At 38.8% G+C, this 21,602-nt stretch overlaps 1 protein-coding gene across 3 annotated transcripts in view; it reads right to left on the bottom strand.

Moving 5' to 3' along the window:
* LOC138060907 (calcium/calmodulin-dependent protein kinase type IV-like) overlaps positions 1-21,602 on the bottom strand; it is a 175,017-nt gene that overhangs the window by 61,688 nt on the left and 91,727 nt on the right. For all 3 annotated transcript variants that reach the window (XM_068924818.1, XM_068924817.1, XM_068924816.1), the window contains 3 exons: positions 17,790-17,852; positions 17,090-17,172; positions 2,348-2,420 (listed from right to left, as the gene is read on the bottom strand). In XM_068924818.1, the coding sequence (XP_068780919.1) occupies positions 2,348-2,420; positions 17,090-17,172; positions 17,790-17,852 (219 nt within the window). The remainder of the gene's footprint in view (positions 1-2,347; positions 2,421-17,089; positions 17,173-17,789; positions 17,853-21,602) is intronic.

Raw genomic sequence — 21,602 nt, forward strand, 5'->3', positions numbered from 1 at the left:
CCCAATTCGAGAACTGCCATTTCCACAGTTTTCACACAGCATGGATGTCCAACGTCAGCGGTAAGAATACAAGTCAATAGAAGCTCTTCTAGCTTCTACAGATCTGGTACCATGTTCTATAACAGTCCAAACTTAAACCATTGCACGCTCATGTAAAAGTCAGCTTTTCCACTTTTGTTCACCTCTGTTCCCTTGATTTCAAGCCAGCTATTGCAATTCTTAAAAGTTGAAGATCTTACCAAGTTCCTGGCTTTAAAAATAAAGAGCTGAAATGTTTTTCAGCAAAACACAATTTTTGCAAAAGAATGATAAATAATGTAGGACCATCTTATTTGCTGCAATCCTATTGGAAGAACAATTTGGTCATAAAATAATGATCTAATCTAAATTTAAGAAGTTTGTACAAATGCCTTATGCTGTGCACTAAATTTAAATACGTAATTTAGATTACTTTGGATGAGAGTGACTCAGTATGCAGTCAGAGTAATTCAGAAAGCAGCATGAAGTGAACATGATGGTCTTGCAATGTGTCATGTTACTGCAGTAAACACCTGTTCTCATTTCTTAATTATTGTGAACAGGCTTACAAACAATACCAAACATGATTTATAGGAAGTTTTTCACAAGGAGATAGTTCGTTACCATCCTAGGAAAACATACGGAAATCAGTCTCTTCTTTCTGAATAATCTCATTGTCACTTGAACCATATTAACTTTTCCTCACCATCAGGTACCTCCAAAGGAGGTCAATCATCACCACCATTCCTATCCTGAAGACAGTTCCTTTTACATTCTGCGTTTCCTTGGACAATCTGTACAGATCTTGCTTTGGCCATCACTATACTGTGAAAAAGCCCTCCAGACTGACCTCTCTCTGCATGAGATTGACAGCTGAGACTTGTTTGAAGAGTATGGCATTCTTGGAATACACCCAAAGTCAGTCCCCTTCCCACCTGCACTATCTGCACTCCCTTGAGTGCTTCTGTCTGCTCCAAGGTCTTCACAATCTTTCTCCTACCTGACCACTTCAATCCAAACATCTGCTGTAGACAACCACACAGTGCCGCTGGATAAAACCAAAATAGATTTGCTGACTCTGAAGTTAGACTACCAGGCACTGCAAAAGGCAAAATCTTTAGTGTGCATCTCTCCGCAGACCGAGCTAACATTGTATTTTCACAAAGTGAAACAGACTTTGCATTAAGTCCTCCGAGTGTCCCAACTGGACCGTTTTCCTTGTCCAATACGTCCCCTCTTTTCCACACTGGAAGTGATCAACGCTAGTGTGTAGACCATATATTGATTCATTAATTTCTTATGTACTTTCCTAGCATCTGACTGCTGGCCTAGTGAACTCTGGTGTGAAATCAGAAGGGAGAGTTACAAGTGAATGAGAAATATTGATAATGTACAGTACTACTAAATGTAGCTATTAAGAGACTTCATCTTGTTGTCTCAAAGACATTCATACCTTCCTCAAAGCTATGCTGAGCCATGGAAGACTTGTTTCTCTCTTTCTGAATGTGAAACAATTGTACAAAACCTGAAAGTTTTAAAAACCACACAAAATGTAGAGGAAGAAGCTATATTAGGCACTGTACAACCTAGTGGTCCCAAACTTTATTCTGCTCTCTCATTCTGCGTATGTGTAATTGGAAGAGTGGTGGAAATTAATTTTTGATTAGATACATTGTAATCTATACTATCCACCTTCCCAGTAGTCCACGCTTTCTTGCTACGTGTCCTTGAACACTGTTTCTCTGAACACTTCTGCCCACGCACCAAAAAGCGTGAAGGGTCAATTTCAGGCAACAACTGCAACTGAAAGATAACTATTTTCATGGCAACGTTCTGCAGGAGTCTCTCCAACTTGAATTCTTGCAACTCTCTGCACCGTCTAACATGTTCAGTCAATCTATTATACTTTTAAGGTGAGAGTAAGAGTAACACACACTCTTTTGTTTTAGAGTCCAAATAAATTACTGCGACATACACTGCAGAAAATGAATGGTAGAATACATAAGTGCCAGTGATTTCAAATTACTTTTAGGGCTAAAGTATCAGTGTTGAACTCTACAGGTTTTTGATACTGGATAGAGGCAAAGAACATTCATTCAGCTACAACAGATGAGCGCTAAATGTGTTGCTGACAGCCATCCAAGGTCACTTCTTCCCCTTCAAAGTGTCGCTACCTTAACAAAAAAATCAATATAAAAATAATTATAGAAGGGAACTTGCGTGGACTATTCTCCAGTGAACTTCTCTGCTTCTTTCACACCTAAGTATTTATTGAGCCATTACAGGTGAAAGATTAGGTGCTGAGCACATGATGCTATATAATACTCACAGCAACCGCCTCCAGGATTTGTTTAACAGCATCAGCAGCATCTCGCTCACTGTAATAACCCTTTTCCACAATCCTACAGAAAAAGCAACAAGAGAAATTGTGTTATGGATTAAGGTAAATAAACCGTGCAAGTAAAAGCTTCTTTTGAAAAATGAACTAGAAAATAATCAAATTTAAGTACAGCTGGGAGTCTGCAATGCTCCCTAAAGAATAAAAAAAAAGCCCACTTGTAATCCAGGCTATCTGTGATTCCCAGTTAAATGAGAAGCTGGAGTTAAAATACCACTCAGTAAGGAACTCATAATGCAGACGCTTTCAGTTGAAAAGTTTTGGAATTCTGTAAGGTGTTAAACTTCAGGGAATCTGAGTTACCCTCAGATGAACCAGGTATCCGTTAGGAGCTGCTTTTTCCACATTTATAGTTAAATCAAGCCTTTTCTCCCTATTTTATTCCCCTCTTTAAAAAAAAAAAAAAAGCTATGCCCACAAAGATCTGAATTGTTCAAGGTGGGACTCAAGAGAAAGGGTTGATATCAAAATTTACTAGCTGCAAATTGTCCCTTGAGTACAATGAGCTGAACAATTTTCTTTTGTTTCCCATTGGTATTACATTTGGGGCTCTGTAATCAACAGAAATACTCATGGTTTAATTATAACTAATTTTTTTTCTTCTTAATGTAAATCTCCAGTGTACTATGTTTATTTTGTACAGATGACACTTAATACCTTGATTTTATAAATGTGTTGACCACGTGCAGCTTCTGGTGAGTTCATCAATGTTTAGCAGTGCCAAAAATCTCTGATAATCTGCTTTTTCCTTTTCTTTTACATCAATTCAATTATGTAAAAACAAAAAAAATCCCAACTTTCTTCTTTAATAATGTTATTTCCCTGAAACTTTATAACGATAAAACATTAACCCAGAAAACATTTTTCCTTGTTAAGGCAATGTTCCAAAGTGTTGTACTTTGGAAACATCCATAAAGGGCAGCAAGGTGGATGCAATTTTCCTCCTAAGGCCCAGGCATACTACTACAACTCCTTCAGAACTCCAGCAGTGACACAGATTTTGGGGGCTGATTCAGGATTTACATTACATCTCTTCAAGAATATAAACTGCCATTACAGAATGAACTCAAATATAAATGCACAGTTCAATTAAACAAGGTCAATAGAACATACAGATTTGCACAGCGACACATAAAAAGTTAGTGCATAAAGGAACTATCATTAAAACTTAATAACGCTCCATTTAAGAAAGCTATTATTTTTACCAGTACATCTAACTATACACAGTAATTGTGAACTACAATAATTCTCCCTCAGAGAGCTATATTTAAGGTACCTTCGACCTGAAATTTTGATTTTTTACCGTACTGATTTTTCAAAACCCAAGAAAACACATACATATGTTGTCCTAGAAGCAGTATTTGCGGTGCCCAGTTACACATTTTATAAAGTGATCTCCTGCAAGCACAGCAGATTTTTTAGGATAGCTAAGATTTAGATTAGATTTAGATTAGGATAGCTAATTTTACAAAACAAGGCAGGGAGAGCCCCATGAATCAGGAAAAGAACAAGCCTGTAATGCTTGAGGTCAACAGCGTTCGGTGCCACTAGAAACCTTCTGTCCCAGGGTCCAGAAGAAGATTTGGTCGGTGGCAACAAGGATATCCTCCTTTGTCGCCGCTCCCCTTTTGCGGGATTTGTTCACTGCTTCACTTCTGCTAACTACTACACTCATACTGAGCTACCTCTGAAGTAACTCTTTACAGTTTTACTATGATGACCAGAAAGGTTTTGACTAATGTGCATATAAAGAGCATTACTATTTACTCTCCAAGACCTTTGGTGCAATATGAATCAATGCAAAAATAATAATCCACCAGAGACATATCTAGCGAACATGGTACTGTGGACAATAGTCTATATAGGAGTATCCTAAGCAACTACAATTACTTTAACTTTAAACTCGTTGTGTTCACAGATAATTTTTTTTTTTAAGTCTACCTCTCTGTTATCAGGTAACAGCAAGCAAAACTCCTCAGACAAGACTTATTCCATTTTGCTGTGATTTCTTGGCAGCAAAATTTTGGGGGACTTACTTCTAACAAAGTTTTTCCTGGTAGCCTTTCAGCTACCATCCCACATGCATGGCTTCCCCCTCAGTGGGCCTGTATCTCTACTTTTGTATTTCTGTACCCCCAGCCCTTCCATGACCTTGGTCAACTGTTTAAACCATTGTGGAAAGATTACTTGCACTTGCCCTCACAAGGGTGAAACCAAAAAAGTTTACTGAGCAAGAAAATTATGTTAGGCTTTTAGTGTTCAGCTTAGCAGGGAGGTTAAAAAAAAGTAATAAAATACACAGTACAATGTTACATTATGCTTGAAAGCAGGATGCCTCAGTAGCAATATCAGGGTCTCTGAACTTGCCAACTCTAAAAACTGAGCCCCAGTGGCCCTCCCACTTGGGTCTTTGCTCCCCTAAATATACTTGTTTGGCTTCTTCCTCCTTTTAAATTCAGAAAGGTATTTAGGCTTAGCTGGCGGGTTCCTGTCTTTAGCATTCAAAGGCATTTCTGAGATTCTTGACTTCTTCCCTGTCCTACCTTCACGGCTGGTATTCTGATGCTAAGCAGCTCCTCCCTCCATGGCACAACAAGCATGTTAAACTTTGTTTTATGGGATTTTAAGTATTAAAAACATTCACAGTATAATAATTCTGTTAAGCTTACAACCTTCTTTAATAAGTTACAGGAGACATTGATGAGAGAAATTTCAAACTTGGTAACAAGGTACTAAAACTGAAAAGTCTCTGCTGCTCCCACTGTCAGTTTTGGGATCTCGTGTGACAAACACAATTTTGTTCATGCTAATGACTTCTGCGATCAGGAGGCTCCGCAGTGGGACCACCAACCTGCCTTCCTGCATTCAACAACGCCACCAGCAGTTCCTTTCCCCTAAAAGAGAGGGGCTGTGGTAGTTTGACCCTCTGCTTCCATATTACTTTATTTTTTAGAATATATTCCACAATGTACCGTGGGGGAAAAAACCCCACAAAGCACAGGGCTGCATGTGGGATTGTTGCATGAACATTGACCTGCTAAGAGTACTCTGGGTTTAATTCCAATATCCTAAAGCTCAGCGGCGTCACAAGCGAGGAGAATCCTTGACCCTGGGTATGGGAAACCCAGGTTGTCTCTCTCGACCTTGAGCGAGCACATCAAAACAGCGGTGAGGTCACCCTGTGCACGTGACCTCAGAAACATGCTAGGCACAAGGGTGGGTTTCTTTTAAGCAGCAGCATTTAAATTTCTCTGATTTTTCCCCTGTATGTGACTAAAATCAGAGAAATACATGGCAATGCAGTCATGATTCAACTTACATTTCTCTCCAGAGCTGATGAATTTCTAATTTTACCATACAGTCTAAAAAACAACATTCATTCTGTTCTTTCTTCTCCAAGTAGATACAACTTCAGAAGAAAAAAAATGACATCCCCTAACGGCAGCCACCTTTTTTGTATTCCCCTCCACTTGCCAAATCAAAGAAAAGCATCCTGGCTTCCTGCCAACGCTATGCCAGCGCTGGTTGGGGAACTACCAATTACTTCAAAACAATGCTCAAAACCGGCATCCTGCCCACAGCATTTAGAAGATCAGACCACCCTGATTCAGATAACTATATGTCAGTATAGATGAGATACTGTCCTTTAAACGCACAACAGAAGTACATAGACATTAAAGATGAAGCGCTTGTGAATTTACCCTTTACATCAAATAAACACAATGTAATGAAGTGTGGGGTCCTAATTCAGGAGAGCATTAAAAAAACAATTGTAGAAAATAATGTTTTGCACACAGCTCATCACAGTATGCTACCCGTGAATAACACGTGCACGGCTTATGTCACATGCAGTTACCATCTAGTTATTCCGAAGTCTAGAAACCAGACTTGCAGAGAATACAAACCTATTCTTAATTAATATTATTCTAGCAAATAGAAAGCTTCATCTTCTGTAACAGCAATAAAGTGAGAGAAGATATACCACTTGCTAAAGATGTACACTTATTCTTAAAGGGCACCCTGCTGTAAAACTCAAACTTGGCTCTATGCCAGGCAACAAGTAAGAGGACTGAAAGAAGACTCTCCTGCGGTTCAGGTCCTGTAATAATCCTGGGAGACTATTTGCATAAGTATTTTTGAATCTTCCATGTGACAGTTTACAGGAGGCAAATGGTAGGTGTGCCAATTTGCTTATTATAACAGCACTCCCACCTGAGACTAACAAAACCTCTCCTTCATGAGAACGTTTCAGTTTCAGCCTGCAGATGAACACTGCCTCATTGCCCTTTACTCCTAAGGGGAGGGGAAACCTACAGGCATATCTTATTTTGTCATTATGAAAAAGAAACATAATTATACCTTGCTTACAGAACAATCCTTAAGAAAAGCATGGATGAAGAAACACTAAATCTTCCTTGAGAGTTCAGAAGAAAGAAACAATGACAATAAGGAGCTAATTAAATACTGTCTTTGATACATAAATGAAAGCGCCAGACAGACCAAAAGGCCAAATGTGGGGTCACAATCAGTAAAGTCAAGACAGAGATTCAAATTGAAGATGACGCTCTAGAGTAAGCAAAGATATGACACCGGTGAAATACACTATTCACATTCCAATCACATTTGTGTAGGATCATATTTTTGTAGTTGCATATAGGCATTTATTGAAATATGCTGATTCAGTTGTTTACACTTGCACACAGCCAAACACCTAACAAAGTACATACTGATGAAAGCATTAATATTTCAGCTATTTATATGTATGAAGTTGCGCTTACATGACTGCAAATGCCCTTCTTTTTTCTGCAGCACTTTTACGATAAATTAATATTTCAAATTTCATTTTTGAAATGATATTGCATCAGAAATTTTTAGTTATGCAACTTTTCAACACAAAAATCCAAAGAAAGTGCCATATAACACTTCCAGAGTGATGTTTCTGTCAGTTACACTCAAGTCTCAGCACGTTTTAGGAGAATGTGTGTTGTACAGCTGCAGATTAAGAGAATATTGTTTTAGCCACATACTGAAAGTAAGTGATTTTGTGGCAGCTAGCACATGGTGCATTCTTTGAGGCTGTGACCTCAAGCACGAGGTCTCTTAAAATGCTGTCTGATTTAATCTTAGCTTTCCAAGCATGCGTGAACATATTGGAGACATATCTGTCTTACAGGAAAAAAAAAAAACAAAAAACATTTCCTAAGTGCCACTTTTCACTACCGCTGGGTAAAGAAGCACTCCCCTTGGGCAGCCCAGGACAAGGGAAGGAGTGGAGCCTCCGCCTGGGCTGCCCTGCCGAGCCTGTGGCTGCCTTGCCAAGGCAGCTCCTAAGGAGAGCCTGCCATGGGCCAGCTGCTCCCAAGGTCCAGAGACAGAAAAATCTCATGCTGTCAGGAAATGAAGCTAGAGAATTTTTAGTGCTGAGCAAAACAACCCATAATGTTGCACCACCAAATAAAAGGAAAGCTAGTCAGTGGAGCTGGTATAGCATATTTTCTGTAATCAGTACTCTCATGGATAGAGGGGTAGCTGAAATGAGCAACTTCCACATGATCTTCAAGCATATCCATGTATAATAATTTGCAGTAATGCTTGCCAGCTTCCATCCAGCCTTTCTATCATTTGTCTTCCCTCTGAATACTGGAAGGTTCTGACAAGATAAATCCTTTAGTTTTCCAGAGTGGGGGTTTCACTGTAGCCACTGGTCATCTGTAATGCTTCTCTACTACAAAAGTGTGAGGCTTCCTCCGTTGCTCGTAATGTTTTTATTTTGCATGACTTTATCAGGCTCTACATCAATAGCAACATAAATTCTTACAAACTGTAACTCTAGTTCTGCAACCTGTAATGTAATTGGGAAAGCTCATGCACTTCTACTCCTTCTGCGACATCCTTCTTAGAACTTGGAACTCTAACTTGAGTTGTTCAAGTACCCACTTGAACAAACAGACTTTCTCTCCCCCCCCCCCCATTTCACTACTACTCCTATTCTTAGCTTTACTTCACTGCTTCCTTCCTACGCAGGCCGCTCAATCCATCCTCCGACCTAGCCTGAAATCTGAGCGTAGAAAGTCTCTTCCTTCCTTCCTTCCTGCCTCTCAGGCTCCTAAGCGCGGTTGCTTTTTGTGCTAATCAATCTAAGCAGTTACTCTAAAACTTCTATTTTTTAGCAATTACTTAATATTACTACTACAAATACTATTTCTCCACCCTGTGGAGTTGGTTGCATTTCAACGTTAGGTAAATCTAGAGCCACATAATTTAGTTTGCAAAAGGCCTGCTAAATGTATTTAGCCTTGAAAAACCATAACGTTTTATTCCCAGTTTCTATTACTTTATCAATTCCCTACTTTCTTTCTCTTTCTTTCTTCATGCCCTTTCTATATTTTATTTTTAGATCATTCTTTATGAATTTCACAATATCAGAAAATGCCACAAGTCTTTTTAGGGTCATTTTCATTCTACTTCTAGCAGGCTTTTATGCAAAACACTTGTACCATGTGTCACCTGTGGGCTGCATCCTGTTATATCATGTACAGCCTCAGTGAGACATTGGAGCATATAAAGGCTATAAAATCTGTTCCAGTGTCAGTAGGGGGTTACCATTTTCTAAAATCTCCGACTGCATATAATAAGTTTTCATTTATCTAAAATTCTTTGTTTGGCACGCGCATTTTTTCTGTACCTATTCACTTAAATAATTCTTATGCAAACATCATTTTAAAATGAAATTATAACATTTTTACAAAGATAAGACTGAAAAATAGTCAGAAACTGGTTAAAGGAAATTACATTGCTCTGTTCAACAGCAAAAAGGTTTCCACAAGGAACACTTTCTCAATGAGTAGATGCATTGGCTCATACCTGTACTGAGGTAGGTTTCAATTCCTTGTTGCTCTGATGCATTTGTTTAGTTAAAAAAGTAATGCTTCTCTGTAAATACGTATTTTCTGTATTACAGCATTGAAGAGTAATGAATACAAACATCATAGATCTGATTCAGATTGCTGATTCTCCCCCATTTTAAGATCATTTTTATAATTTGTTTGGGAGTAGCAGTTACTGCCACACTAATGACTCAGACTGTCCACCCATAATTTGAAGAAGGAAAAGAGGAAATACAGAATCGGGCTTGAATCTGAATCCAAGTCAAGTAATTACTTAATATCCTCTTCAGAAACGAAATGCAGCATTTTTATCATTCAGGAAAACTGTCTTCCCTCCATCATTATTCCTCACGTCTAAAGTGAGAGATAATTTCTGATAACCAGGACACACAGGAGAATTTAAAGATTCCAGCTTTCTTACATCTGATACGAAGGGGTTCCTCTCCCCTTCTTCTTTCCTTCTACTTCCTACTCAGTGTTTCTATAGCACCCACAGAACAGGAGAAATCTTGTAGCTAAATAAGGAATTATACATTAAAAGGCTAGATGAAACGAAATAAATAGCCACATCTTCAAAAGTACTGATCACCCAGCTGTCTGCACCCATGCTGGTACACACAGTTCAGTTCTTATCATTTTCAAAAAGCCAGGCTCATCTTTCAGGCGCTTAATTTTAGCAGATATTGTTTAAAATGATAGTCTTTGTTTCCAGAGGTTATGCAACCACAGTGCTCATAAACTGGCAGTTCGAATTAATCTCTCAAACAAATGCGTTTGCGTTATTTCTTTTTTTACATCAACTAATATGTAAGGCAACATGACCACAAACTAAATTATTTCCATTTTTTATGACTCCCATCTACCGGGGGAAGTGATGAAGCAAAGAGTCACTGGCAGCTTGCAAAGGATGTGGTGGCCAGGGAAAGGGGGGAAGAGCAGCAATGAAAGAATCAATGAAGCCACCCGACTAAGTCCTGGCGAGGCTTCAGCTGGATCCCTTTGTCCAGCTTTGGGCTGCAAGCTTAAGAAAGAGGTAGAAATGTGGAGGAAGTTCAAAGGAGAGTAACAAAGTGTGACATAGACAAAATGCCCAAGGGTGAAAGGCATTGAGAAGGCAAGGACTTGAGAATATTTAGTCTAGAATATGGACGAGTAAGACAATAAGGGTCTTCCAGGTGTCAAAGTTTGCTATAAAAAAGGAAGAAACCACATTCTCTGCATCTGTTAGGGACAAGGCAATTGGCTTTTGGTCAAATTTACTGACAGTAAGTTTTCCCTAATCTTGAAGCTAAATCTAACTCCCTGGCTGGTGAGCCATAGTAAGAGCCCACAGAGGAAGATTACAGAAATATCTGGAAAACGCCACAAAACCTGGACTCCCTAAGATGTTTGAGGATGCTGCCAGAACACAGGTGAATAACTTGCCCGTTCCAGCCCTGCCTGCCAAAACAGCACAGCTTTAGCTGTCACGACATTTTAAACACATTACCCTAGAGCTCATTCTGGGACATCACTGACTTCCCAACAGGGCTGAAACATAGACAAATGACCAACAAATTCTGAAATGGAACACTACTTGGGTAATGAATAAAAACATATATGGTGCTTATACTCCTCTATGTCTCAATGCGTAAATGTTAGCCAATTCAGGATAATTTTAGGTTGACATGTAACAGTCCTTCTAAGCGGCTTTGGCACCTCTTATCCTCGCTCCAGCTGTTAGGTATGTCCAAGTTCAATGGTGAACTGAGAAGCACATTATCCAAAAAGGAGTTGTTTTTCAGACCTTTCTCATAATATGAACTTATTTACCATTTAGGGCAAATATTTTGGTGCTCTGAATATTTCGGTAACTATATTGCTTCCTAAAACATTTTGGTTTCCTTTTACGATCCTGCCATGAAGAAAAGAGAAAAAACAAATAGACAAACAAAATCTATGAAACTCTTGTATCTTAACTGTTTTTTATAATTACAGGAAAGGCACTGATTCACAACACAGGAGACAAATGGTTAGCTCTTGGCTCAGCCAGAGACTTCCCTAATGGCTGTAGGTATATACCTCAATTTGTCACTGGCATAAAACGACATGTCAACAGCTCTTTGCATTCCAAAAAAAATGTAAAGCTAAATTTATTAACAATTGTGGAAATCACAGCTAAGGTTTGGTCCAGTTCCCATTTACATTAACAGATGCATCTATCTTCTGGTTTCTCTGGCATGTAGGCTATGTCCATATTATTACGATAAAGCCTTGGCAGAAAAAAAGAGAATCATTTCTCAGCGATGCTGAAATCCCAAGGAGTCTTGGTACTAACACCACTAACCAAACTCAAGCGCTCCACAGGTGCTGATTTGGCCTACCTTTGAAAGGCTTGCCCACTTCGCAGAGTGGATTAGTGACATGCAGCTTGGTCCCAGCTAGGGTGGACCTACACTAACAATTCCTCCAACATTATCTGGCGCAATAACAACATAAGGCAAAAGGACATTTTAAATGAAAATATTACAAATGAAAAGCTGCCGTAGTGGAGTTAAGAACCAGGCAAGCTTTAGTATTATATGAGTTCATATTTAGAAAGTGGCAGGCAGCCAGCAAAACACTCAGAGGAGACTCTTCTCTCACTAGAAGGCACAGGTATAGACTCTTTTCAAAGGTCAAGCAGTATTGTAATTGCACCATCATCACTGCTTGAGTTGTTTCTTCATGTATAAAGCTGTAACTGTGTGTGTTCTGGTGCCTGGTGTTTCATCTAAACGCTAAGTGTATGTATTGGTCATACTCTAAACACTATATTTATATATAAACATTTACCAAAAATTATTTGAATTTGACTATTTCTCACCTTGAAAGAACATTGCAGTCAAGTAGATATTTGCTCAGAGTAATTCTGTCCAGTGTCAGAAAATAAAATGCTGACCATAAACATGCGTAAAGACATTACCACCACTCTGTACAGGAAGGAAATACCAAAGAACACTAGAAAGACTACAAATGAACAACATACATTTGTTATTCTGTAAATTCCTGGGTTTTGACATTACTGCAGAATAAAGAGTCAAGAGTACGTCAATCATGGATGACGTTCAGTGCGCTTAATCACCAGGTGAAGGAAGAAACAAAAGAGTCTGCGGTCAGGGCGCCAAAGTTCAGACGAGGGGAACACACAGATTGCCATAATAGTGTCAAACAGAAAAAAGAAAGAGGCTAACAAAAACTATTCTTATCAATCTGCAGGCACTCTGAGTAAAATCAAATTAAAGTAGTGCTGAGGGTTTTTTTGCTGAAATATATATATATGTATGTATGTATGTATATATATAATATCAGGGATTAAAAAAGCAATAAATATCAATAAAATCTGAAGAGAAAAGATCAATTTCAAAAAGAAGAACGCTCATAAAAGACAGAAATCAGACTACCTTGTGCTGCAAGACCTGTTACTGCTTGTCACAACACATAGGTTAAATGGTAGGAACAAAGCCAGAGCAACAAAGTGATCAAGAATCTGATGAAATACACCACACGATGGAAAAGAAAGGCAAGTTAACAGTATTAAGAAATTACACCTAAGTAAAGAACGGTGAAGGCAGAGAAAGGCAAAACGAACAGACAAGAGAAAAATGTAAATGAACCAAGCCTAAGAGGAATCATCACTATTCTAAAAGGGAAGAACTATAAAGAAAAATGAAGATGTTATAATAATCAAAGGGGTCAACACAATAAAATTAGAAGAGGCCACTGGGTACTTATCTAATCAAACTTTTGAACAGTCTAAGATTTACTGATTAGTTATCAAAATGCTTTAAAAAAGCAATTACTTAGACCATTTACCTACACAAACGAGATGCAACCTCAGGGTCTACCTTTCCCAGGAAATTTTTGTACTCCAGATTCATTCTACATTCCCTTAAAGTCATTGAATTTAACTTTTTTTCCACTATGATGTTTGATTCAGATTAAAATGTCTGATTCCATTTATTTGAGCTCAAATTCAGGTAATTCAGTGCCATCTATGGGAGAACACTTAATGAGTTAACGCAGTTGACTCTGCCTTTAGCTTTCTCCTGTTACATGGAGAAGAGGTGAGACGTTACACCTTTCTGATTATAAACCTGCCTTTTAAAAGTACCCACATAATGCTTATTACTTTATTGTTCATATTGTGCAATATGAATTGAATTGGAAGTCACCCAAAAACCGAAGAAAACAAATTTCTTTATTTATTTCCACCACTCAAAATTCTCATTTAAAAAATGAGAGTGCCCATGTTCTGAACTATGGCTCCGCAGCACGCTCCGTTAAGAAGACGAGGTAAGAAGGAAGATGGGAGAGAGGGGTGAAAATTGACCTTTGGCTGCCACCTTCCTCGGGTTCTGCTATTTTCTATCCACAAGGATACCTCAAACAAACTTCAGCATAGATTGCAGCAACTCTAGCTTTCATTTAAACTGCTTGTTCAAGGTCCTTAAAAGACTATGCTGGCAGACAGACAAAGCAAGGGTAAATGTTAGCATGATCATTCTGCCACGCTATGAACAGCTATGCTATTTTTGTTTTGTTTTGGCTTTTTTAGTAAGAACCTGCCCCAGTGAGGACCCGGTGTGACAGCAGCCTGCCCTCAGTATTTTGGCAGTGCGTGAAACACTGCCATATGCTGCTTGACACGTTGCAGCTGGGGCACTCAGCACCATACAGGAGAGTTGTCCTCCTGGACCCTGTCAAAACATTGCTGTTTTAAATGCACTTAAAGCATGCATGGCTGTTTTAAACATGCACGACTGAGACAGGAGGGCCAAACAAATGTCAAAGTCCTATGTGCCAGAACTGGGCCGGAGACAGGGTATTAGGAAATAGCTAAAGTATCAGTTCATTTATACCTACTACGCCTTTCTCTAAGTTTTGATCATTTTGTATACAGATTTGTCTTCAAAAGCCCTTTGCTACTGCTCACCTACTGGGATGACAAAAATCATCATGCAAACTGGCAATAAGCATTCTACTTTACAAAAACTTCTCAAATTGGCTGTAGAGTTAAATTTGTTATGTTTAAGGTGGTGGCACTTTACATGTTAGGTTATGACCCAGAATTAAAGTCTGCGGAACAGATTTCCTTTAGAAAAAAAACCTTTAGAAAACCAGCCTTATTTCAGCTATGTTAACTGAGATGTGCAACAGATACTTTTGTTTGAATTTATCTCCTTTTGGATAACACAATTGAAAAACTGCCATAATGAAAACTCATTTTAGCCATAACATGGCTGATGTGATGGAAATATTAAATAGAGTGAAGGAAGTGAATAATTGTATTAACCAGAACTTTTATGTCAGAGTAGCATGAAACTAGCAGTGCATAAATAAAGCTAATAAGATTCCAGAAAACTAATCAGATCTTGGGTATTTATAAAGTCATCTCCATGACAGGGGAAAGCGTATGTGAAACAAGTTGCTCATATGCAAATCAAATACCATGCAAAAGAAGAATGGAAATCTGTGGTGGCAGAAAGAGCAATAAAATAGTTGAAATAAAACATAGCTGCATATTACTAGGATCAGTAGTAATGGTACTAGCAATGAATATAGACAGATGTTTAGAGTAAGGAGACCACATGCATTTGTGCAACAGGTCTCATGTTGTCCTCTACTGACAGCTAATTTGGAAGAGGCACAAGAGTAACTCCTTCAAAGTACAGAAGTTACTTCGCTGTCTGTGTAAAACACTCAAGGCGGTCCCTGGCCACGGGAGGGTCCTGCCTGCTCATCCGCTAGCTCTCCAGTCTCTTGCGGGAGATTTCCCGGCTTGGCTTCCTCCGGGGACTGGAGTCGCACAAACACAGAGGAGACAACACATGAGGCCTCTTGGTAAATCAGAACATTTCCCTCAGGCACGAGATAGAGATGTAAGAAATAAAAAGACTAAATGTGAGGGGGGAAGCTTGCCCTACAGAAGAGAGCAGAATACTCCCTCACTAAAACTCAGAGGGCAGCCACTGTACAGCACAGTGAGAGCGTTAATCCTTCAGCTCAGCTGAAAGAAAGGAAAGGGACAGCAAACATAATTCATGTTATTAGTGCAAAACATCTCGGCTACATATTTCTATTGAATTATTTTCAGAATAAAGCTGAAGAGTGAAGTCATTTTCCTATTGCTAACTTTAACAGCTGAAAGTAACTTTTTTTCCCCTCCAAATCACAGACCAGATAAGAACATACTGCCAAAACTTTCAGTTCTATGGTACATGGAAAACAGGAGGAGGCTTAATTCAGAAGAGCTCCATGATATTAGTGCTCATTCCTCGCATCACAAGGGGGCACCGCGATTCTAGGAAGCGACTAAATGGCTTTGCTTCTGTTCCAGGCACGACCTGATAGCTTGTAATAACTGAACTCATGGATTAAGAGCACAATTTGGGGAAAGACCAATCCAGAGAACTCAAATCCTATAATCACAGCCCAAGCAGAAGATTACAGAATGTTGAAAATGTCATAACATTAAATCCTAGTTCCATAAAATAATGCAATTTCCCCATCCTGCATCACGCGCAATGCTCCATCTTCAGCTTTCCTACCAAACATATGGTCGCTGCTCAGAAACCAATCATCTCACTAGCATATTTTTATTTTCCGTTGGCAAAACACTACCCAGCAGAGACTGCTGCATAGTACCCAACTTTCCTGAAAAACACCCTATCCAAAACCAGGTGCACATAAAAAGGGCTATGTGAAAAGTAGGACACCTTGCACAGGGTCCTTCCTAGATGAGGACTGGGCACTGGTTGTTTTGCTTGCAGCACATCTCTCCTGATTGTTTCCACTGCATATTGAATTAGCAGGCATCTTTCTTCTGCTTGAACTAAAGATGTTACAAGAGGAGTTGCTTTTGTTGCTATGTTTCAGAAACAGCTCACCTCAAGGTTGTAGCTATGAGCACGCTACAAAAAAAGGTATGTTTTTGTTTTCTCAAGTCAAAGGGCCTTTCAGACCAAGTTTTCAATGCATGTTTATATAACAGTCCTCTGCAATACTAAAAATCTAATTATAGAAGAACAAAGATTAAATAACCTGTCCTTGCATGATTTGGAAAGCACTGTACCTTCCTTGGATTACTTCAGCGAATTATCTGACTTACCCAAGCCAGTATTAAATACTTTCTATATTTTCTCTTGCTCTAAAAGAACAAATGCCTAAGAGTAAAATATTGCCCCCAACAATATTACAAAATTTTTTCATTTTATACATATGCATCTATACTGCAAGAATATGCAGCACTATGAGTAAATTACCTTCAGAACTTAATAGCTATCTTGCAGAATACTTTTAACAAAAGCAGAAGTCTTTTAAACATAATTAATGACAAAGAGTATTTATTTTTGGCAGTCTGCTTACCATCTTTTTTATCTGATGTAATGCTGTTCTCCTGGCTGGTTGATTGCCACCTCCCACATTTTATGCTGACTTGCCAATGTCATTTTGCCTTTTTTTCCTGCCTTTTGTCTGGTCCAGCACACCCTGACACTGCTCACCTGCTGAACACCTTCCTTCAACAGTACGTGCTCTTCAGAATTTACTAACAGCTTCCTGCACTGTGAGCTCATTTTGCCTTTCAGAAAGATTTCCTGGTAATAACATTTTCAAACATGTATTTGAAGCCAAATCCTGCTGCTATTTATTCACGTGAATAAAACATATGTTGATGAAATAACTCCAGTAACTACTAACATTGGGATTACGTGCAGAGGAGAAGCCTTGCGCAACGTGCAGAATGAGGTGCATATGGATCACTCACCTGTCAAATAGCTCTCCGCCTGTGACCAATTCCAGAACAAGACTGATTTCTGTAGGGGTCTCAAATATCTCCTTCAGTTTTATCTGGTAAAAGATAACAAAAATGATTCATTTTCACATTTGCTGAGCATAAATATCACAGGGCCAACTAAAGGAAACAGACTACACCAAGTAAAAACGAAAGATGAGATCAACTGAAACCGGTGCGTCATTTACCTTCAGCTATGCAATTTATCACAAAAGTTCTTTTTTTTTTTTTTTTTGCTAATTTTATCTATTCTGCATTCTCTTTTTGTTGTTTTCATGCTCCTCATACCTCAGCAACCTCTCCGTAACACATGAGGTTTAGAAACTGCTTTCTTTAGTGCCTGTCAACATCTGTCTGACAATTTTTCAGAGCAAGCTGAATGTAAAACCTTCCCCACTCTCCACGGACTGACACCACCATATCCCCTTTCATTTACTGAATTTGTTTTGCACAGTTTTTCACTAAACTCTGTCAGAACATCAAAAATTTAAAGTATAAGTATGATTTCACAGGCTTGCATAACAAGCTGCTAATGTGCGTATGAGGAAAATCCTAAGCTTTAACCCAAGGCTCTCACAAGTCCGTATATGTGAACCACAACAGTCAATACGGAGCTCTCAGGAACAGATAGAATTTTTAAAAAGGGCACAGAGTGGAACATGGTTAAACTTACAATATTTGGATGTGAAAGGCGAAGCAGAACTCCTATTTCTGTGCGGACAATTTTCTTGTCTACCTGGTTGAAAGCGGGAGGGAAAAAAGGTGAAAAATTGATTTGTCTGTACATCATAGAAACTTCTAACTGCATCATAGAAATATATTTATGAACAGCAGCTTTAGATCTCTTAGGGAAAAGTCAGTGTAAGAGACATAAACCAAATACACCGTAAGGAGTAATCTTCCTTTATCACAAGACAGTTACTAGAATGGGAAAATATCTGCTTCTGGAAAAACATTCACAAATGTATACGTTAAGTCATACAAGAAGTAAAACAGAGGGAAGACATCCAAAAATAGGCCAAATTTCCTATTTTTTCATTTAAACTCTGCCCTTGCACATCTCCATTTAAGTTGGTATAATTTACACCAGGCTAGAATCTTTTCAACACACTGATCAACAGCTCTATTAGACAGTTCAAGAAACAAGGTCTCTGAACACCTCATGTAGGATTTAGATATCTAAGCAGTGTCACATACTGAGAAGAAAAAAGTGATGCAAACGTCAAACATCCCTTAGCCTCAGACAGGGTATAAGGTTTTAATTTTAACTTGCTTCAGAAAAAACTAAGAAAAAAGTTCTATTTCCACAAAAGACTATCCCTTCAGTTAAAGCTCTGCAAGGATTAGCCCTTCCCTTTCATTCCCTTCTCAACTGTGCAGTCTTTCAAGATCCCAGGCACAGCCTCTGGGGGAATTCAGTCACTTCTCACAACAGATGCAGACCTGAGGAATATTTCATTCAGTAAAGAAAACTGTATTTCCCCCTGAATTTGAGTGCTTAAGAATGAAAGAATCACTATGCAATCAATACATTTATGAAGAAACTATCTTGGTGACAAATATTTTCACAAATCCAAGAGAAATCCTACACTGATGACAATTATTAACATATTTCTTCCACAAGGACATTTCAGTATTTTATTTTTCCAGAGAAAACAAAATTCGAGCATCAGTCACAGTCAGAATTACAGAAAAAAAATTTGATTCATCCCTTGTGTACATGTGTGTAAATCAGAAACATTTCCAAGCTAGTAGTGCTACAGTGCTCTGAAAGTGGTGTAAACGAGTAATTAGACCCTTAGGGCTTTCTTGAAACTCATTGACATTTATCTGCTTTGAGTGACTTTGACAGGAAGCAAAAAGAAAGAAAAAACAACTTTGAACAGGTCTGACGAACCAGAGAAGTAGTAGAAGGCAAAAATTAAAGAGGACTGAAACAGCCCGTTATCTGAGTATCTTACTGGAGATAAAGACCATGGACAATAACTAAATATCTCTCAGCACCTGCAAAGCACACTGTACAGGAAAAAGCCCAAACAGCAGGTTTGAAGCATTGTTTCCCCACACAGTTTTCTTAAAATGCTGTGAGCACCAGCCTGCCCACTTCTACTTATGTGAAGAGGTCTCACTTGGGGTCAAAATCCCCTTGACATCAGCATGGTTACTCACCTCTGGATTACTTGTACGAGTGAAAATGCATAGCCAGGGGCTCTAAAAGCTCACCCCAGCTCCTTGAGGATCACAAGGCTCAGGCGACTCAAAGAATAATGTAACTCTGGATTGACAGGCTTTGTACAAGGTTTGCCTACCTCATATAGGATCAGAAAAATTAATGCACAGTACTGCACGGACAGTTATTCCCCCATGAAAACTGTTTAGATTTGAGCAATTTACCTCCTCCAAAAGGACCGGTACAAACTGAACAGCCTACAGTTTGTTTTCTCTCATTTTGAAAATGTTCACGCATAAAGAATATCTGGCAACAAGCATGTAATAGGCTGTCCAAATTCTGAAGATATTTCCTTTTGGCTCTAAGGAGGTATTACTGAGAAGTGATAAAGGCCTCCTCTTCTCTAGCTGGTGGCGACAAATTAAGTGAAAAACAGCGATCCGAGACTCAGTTTCAAATCCTTGCTTTCCTATAGATTTACTCTATGACCATAGGCAAGTCTCTGTGTTTTGAGTTCCTGACCTGACAGACAAAGAATACTTTCATAACATTTCCTCCGGGTGCTATGAGGAAATCACATCTAAAAATTTAGGATGCTAAGATGCAAGACAAACTGGCCATATATAAATCCTTAGAAGTACTAAATCTTTATAAGCATCCTGGAAAATAGCTATTGAGATAGATCTTACAACAGAAGCATTTATACGTAAGTGATCTGAATCATTTTACAGTAGAAGGAGCACCATACCTGGCTATGCTATTTTATTACAGAGAACCTGCTTTATCACTTCTATGTTTATGGGTAAGAACTTTTATTTTCTTACCTTCTCTTATACAAAGTATAGAGCTATAACAATACTTTCCTTGTTTCAGCTCCTTCCAACTAAACGTACCTACTTATATCAGGTCCAAACTTGTCCTGTTTGTTTACTTTGGGCATGAGTATCAACAATTTGCTATTAATAATCCTGAGAAAAAACATTTGTCAGGAAGACAATCATGCATTTCACTCCACAGCATAGGATACTGCAGTAACACATTTTAAAATCTGTGTAATTTTCCAAAATATCCTGTTACCACAAATGTTTGGGGAAATCAAGTCTGTTTGTACACATCAAATACAGTGGTTCGACTTATGCAAATTTAATATCTGGCTTGCAAATGATTTATTTTGGTCTCTGTTTGGATTTCAACAAGCAACGCGGTAAGTAACAACCTATCTGGGCTTTCCTTAAATTAACATTACTTACAAGACTGTCAGTGAGATCACTTGTGAATATATCGCAATCAAGAATAAAAGGGCAGCAGAGCCGGTCTGTTTGTAAAGTGAGAAACATCAAATGTTAACTTTCAGCAATGCCCTGGTTCTACCAGTTTAGCAATTATTCTTCTACAAGCTTTCTTTGTTCTTTGTTTTTAATCTATGCTAAATGGACCAGAGAATGCTTTTGGTCAGATGTTTCATTAGTATCATTTGATTCTGACTTACAAGATTACTTTTCTCCGTATGAAAAGCTTGTATTAGTTCTGCACCGTGGTGGGTGAATGCCACATTTGGGTGATTTTAACACTGGTGAGATTCGACTGAACTGTATTTTCCATTTGCAAGCTATCAAAAGGCATTTGTTGTGATAGGCCTAAGAAACAGCATTCTGCCTTTCTGCTGTGGTATGTCCACCGCAATTTTAGAAGTGCTTTTTCAGGTCACCTTGACACAGTTATTTGTCCATTCTTCACCACCACCAAATGTGCAAGCGCTGTTTCCACCTGAACTAAACCAAACCTGAAATAAAACGAACTGTCTTCATAACGAAATTAGTCTAGTTTCTTCCTCGCGGTATGGCGCGCTATCCTGAGAACGTAGGTGGCCGGCGCGCATACTGGCCCTTCAAAATGGTAGCAAGCAAGATGCAGAGCACATTTGTCATGCCGAGAGCCCGCTCTCTGCCTCCCTCGTCCTGCAGGACCCTGCAGCCATGGATGAGCACACCTGGTCACACATGCCCATGACGCAGGGTAGCGAGAGCCACGTACCCAGGCTGTTCACCACTGCTCCTTATTTAATACTCTGCTCATTGACGTGCATGAATACCTTTAATTTAAGCAAATGAATGTTTTATCGAACCAACAATGCAGGCTCTGAGCGTATATTTCACTAGACTTGCAGGGAACATGCTGCAAATGGTTACCGGCTTGGCACCACACTATATTAAAACTGTTTCTAAGAAATAAAAGTTATTTTTTTCCGAGCTAAAATAACTATGCTATAGCCTAACCCTCTTCCATATTTCATGGGGTCAATTGCTAATTACTCTT

Source organism: Struthio camelus, chromosome W, assembly GCF_040807025.1.
Source record: "Struthio camelus isolate bStrCam1 chromosome W, bStrCam1.hap1, whole genome shotgun sequence".
NCBI lineage: Eukaryota > Metazoa > Chordata > Aves > Struthioniformes > Struthionidae > Struthio > Struthio camelus.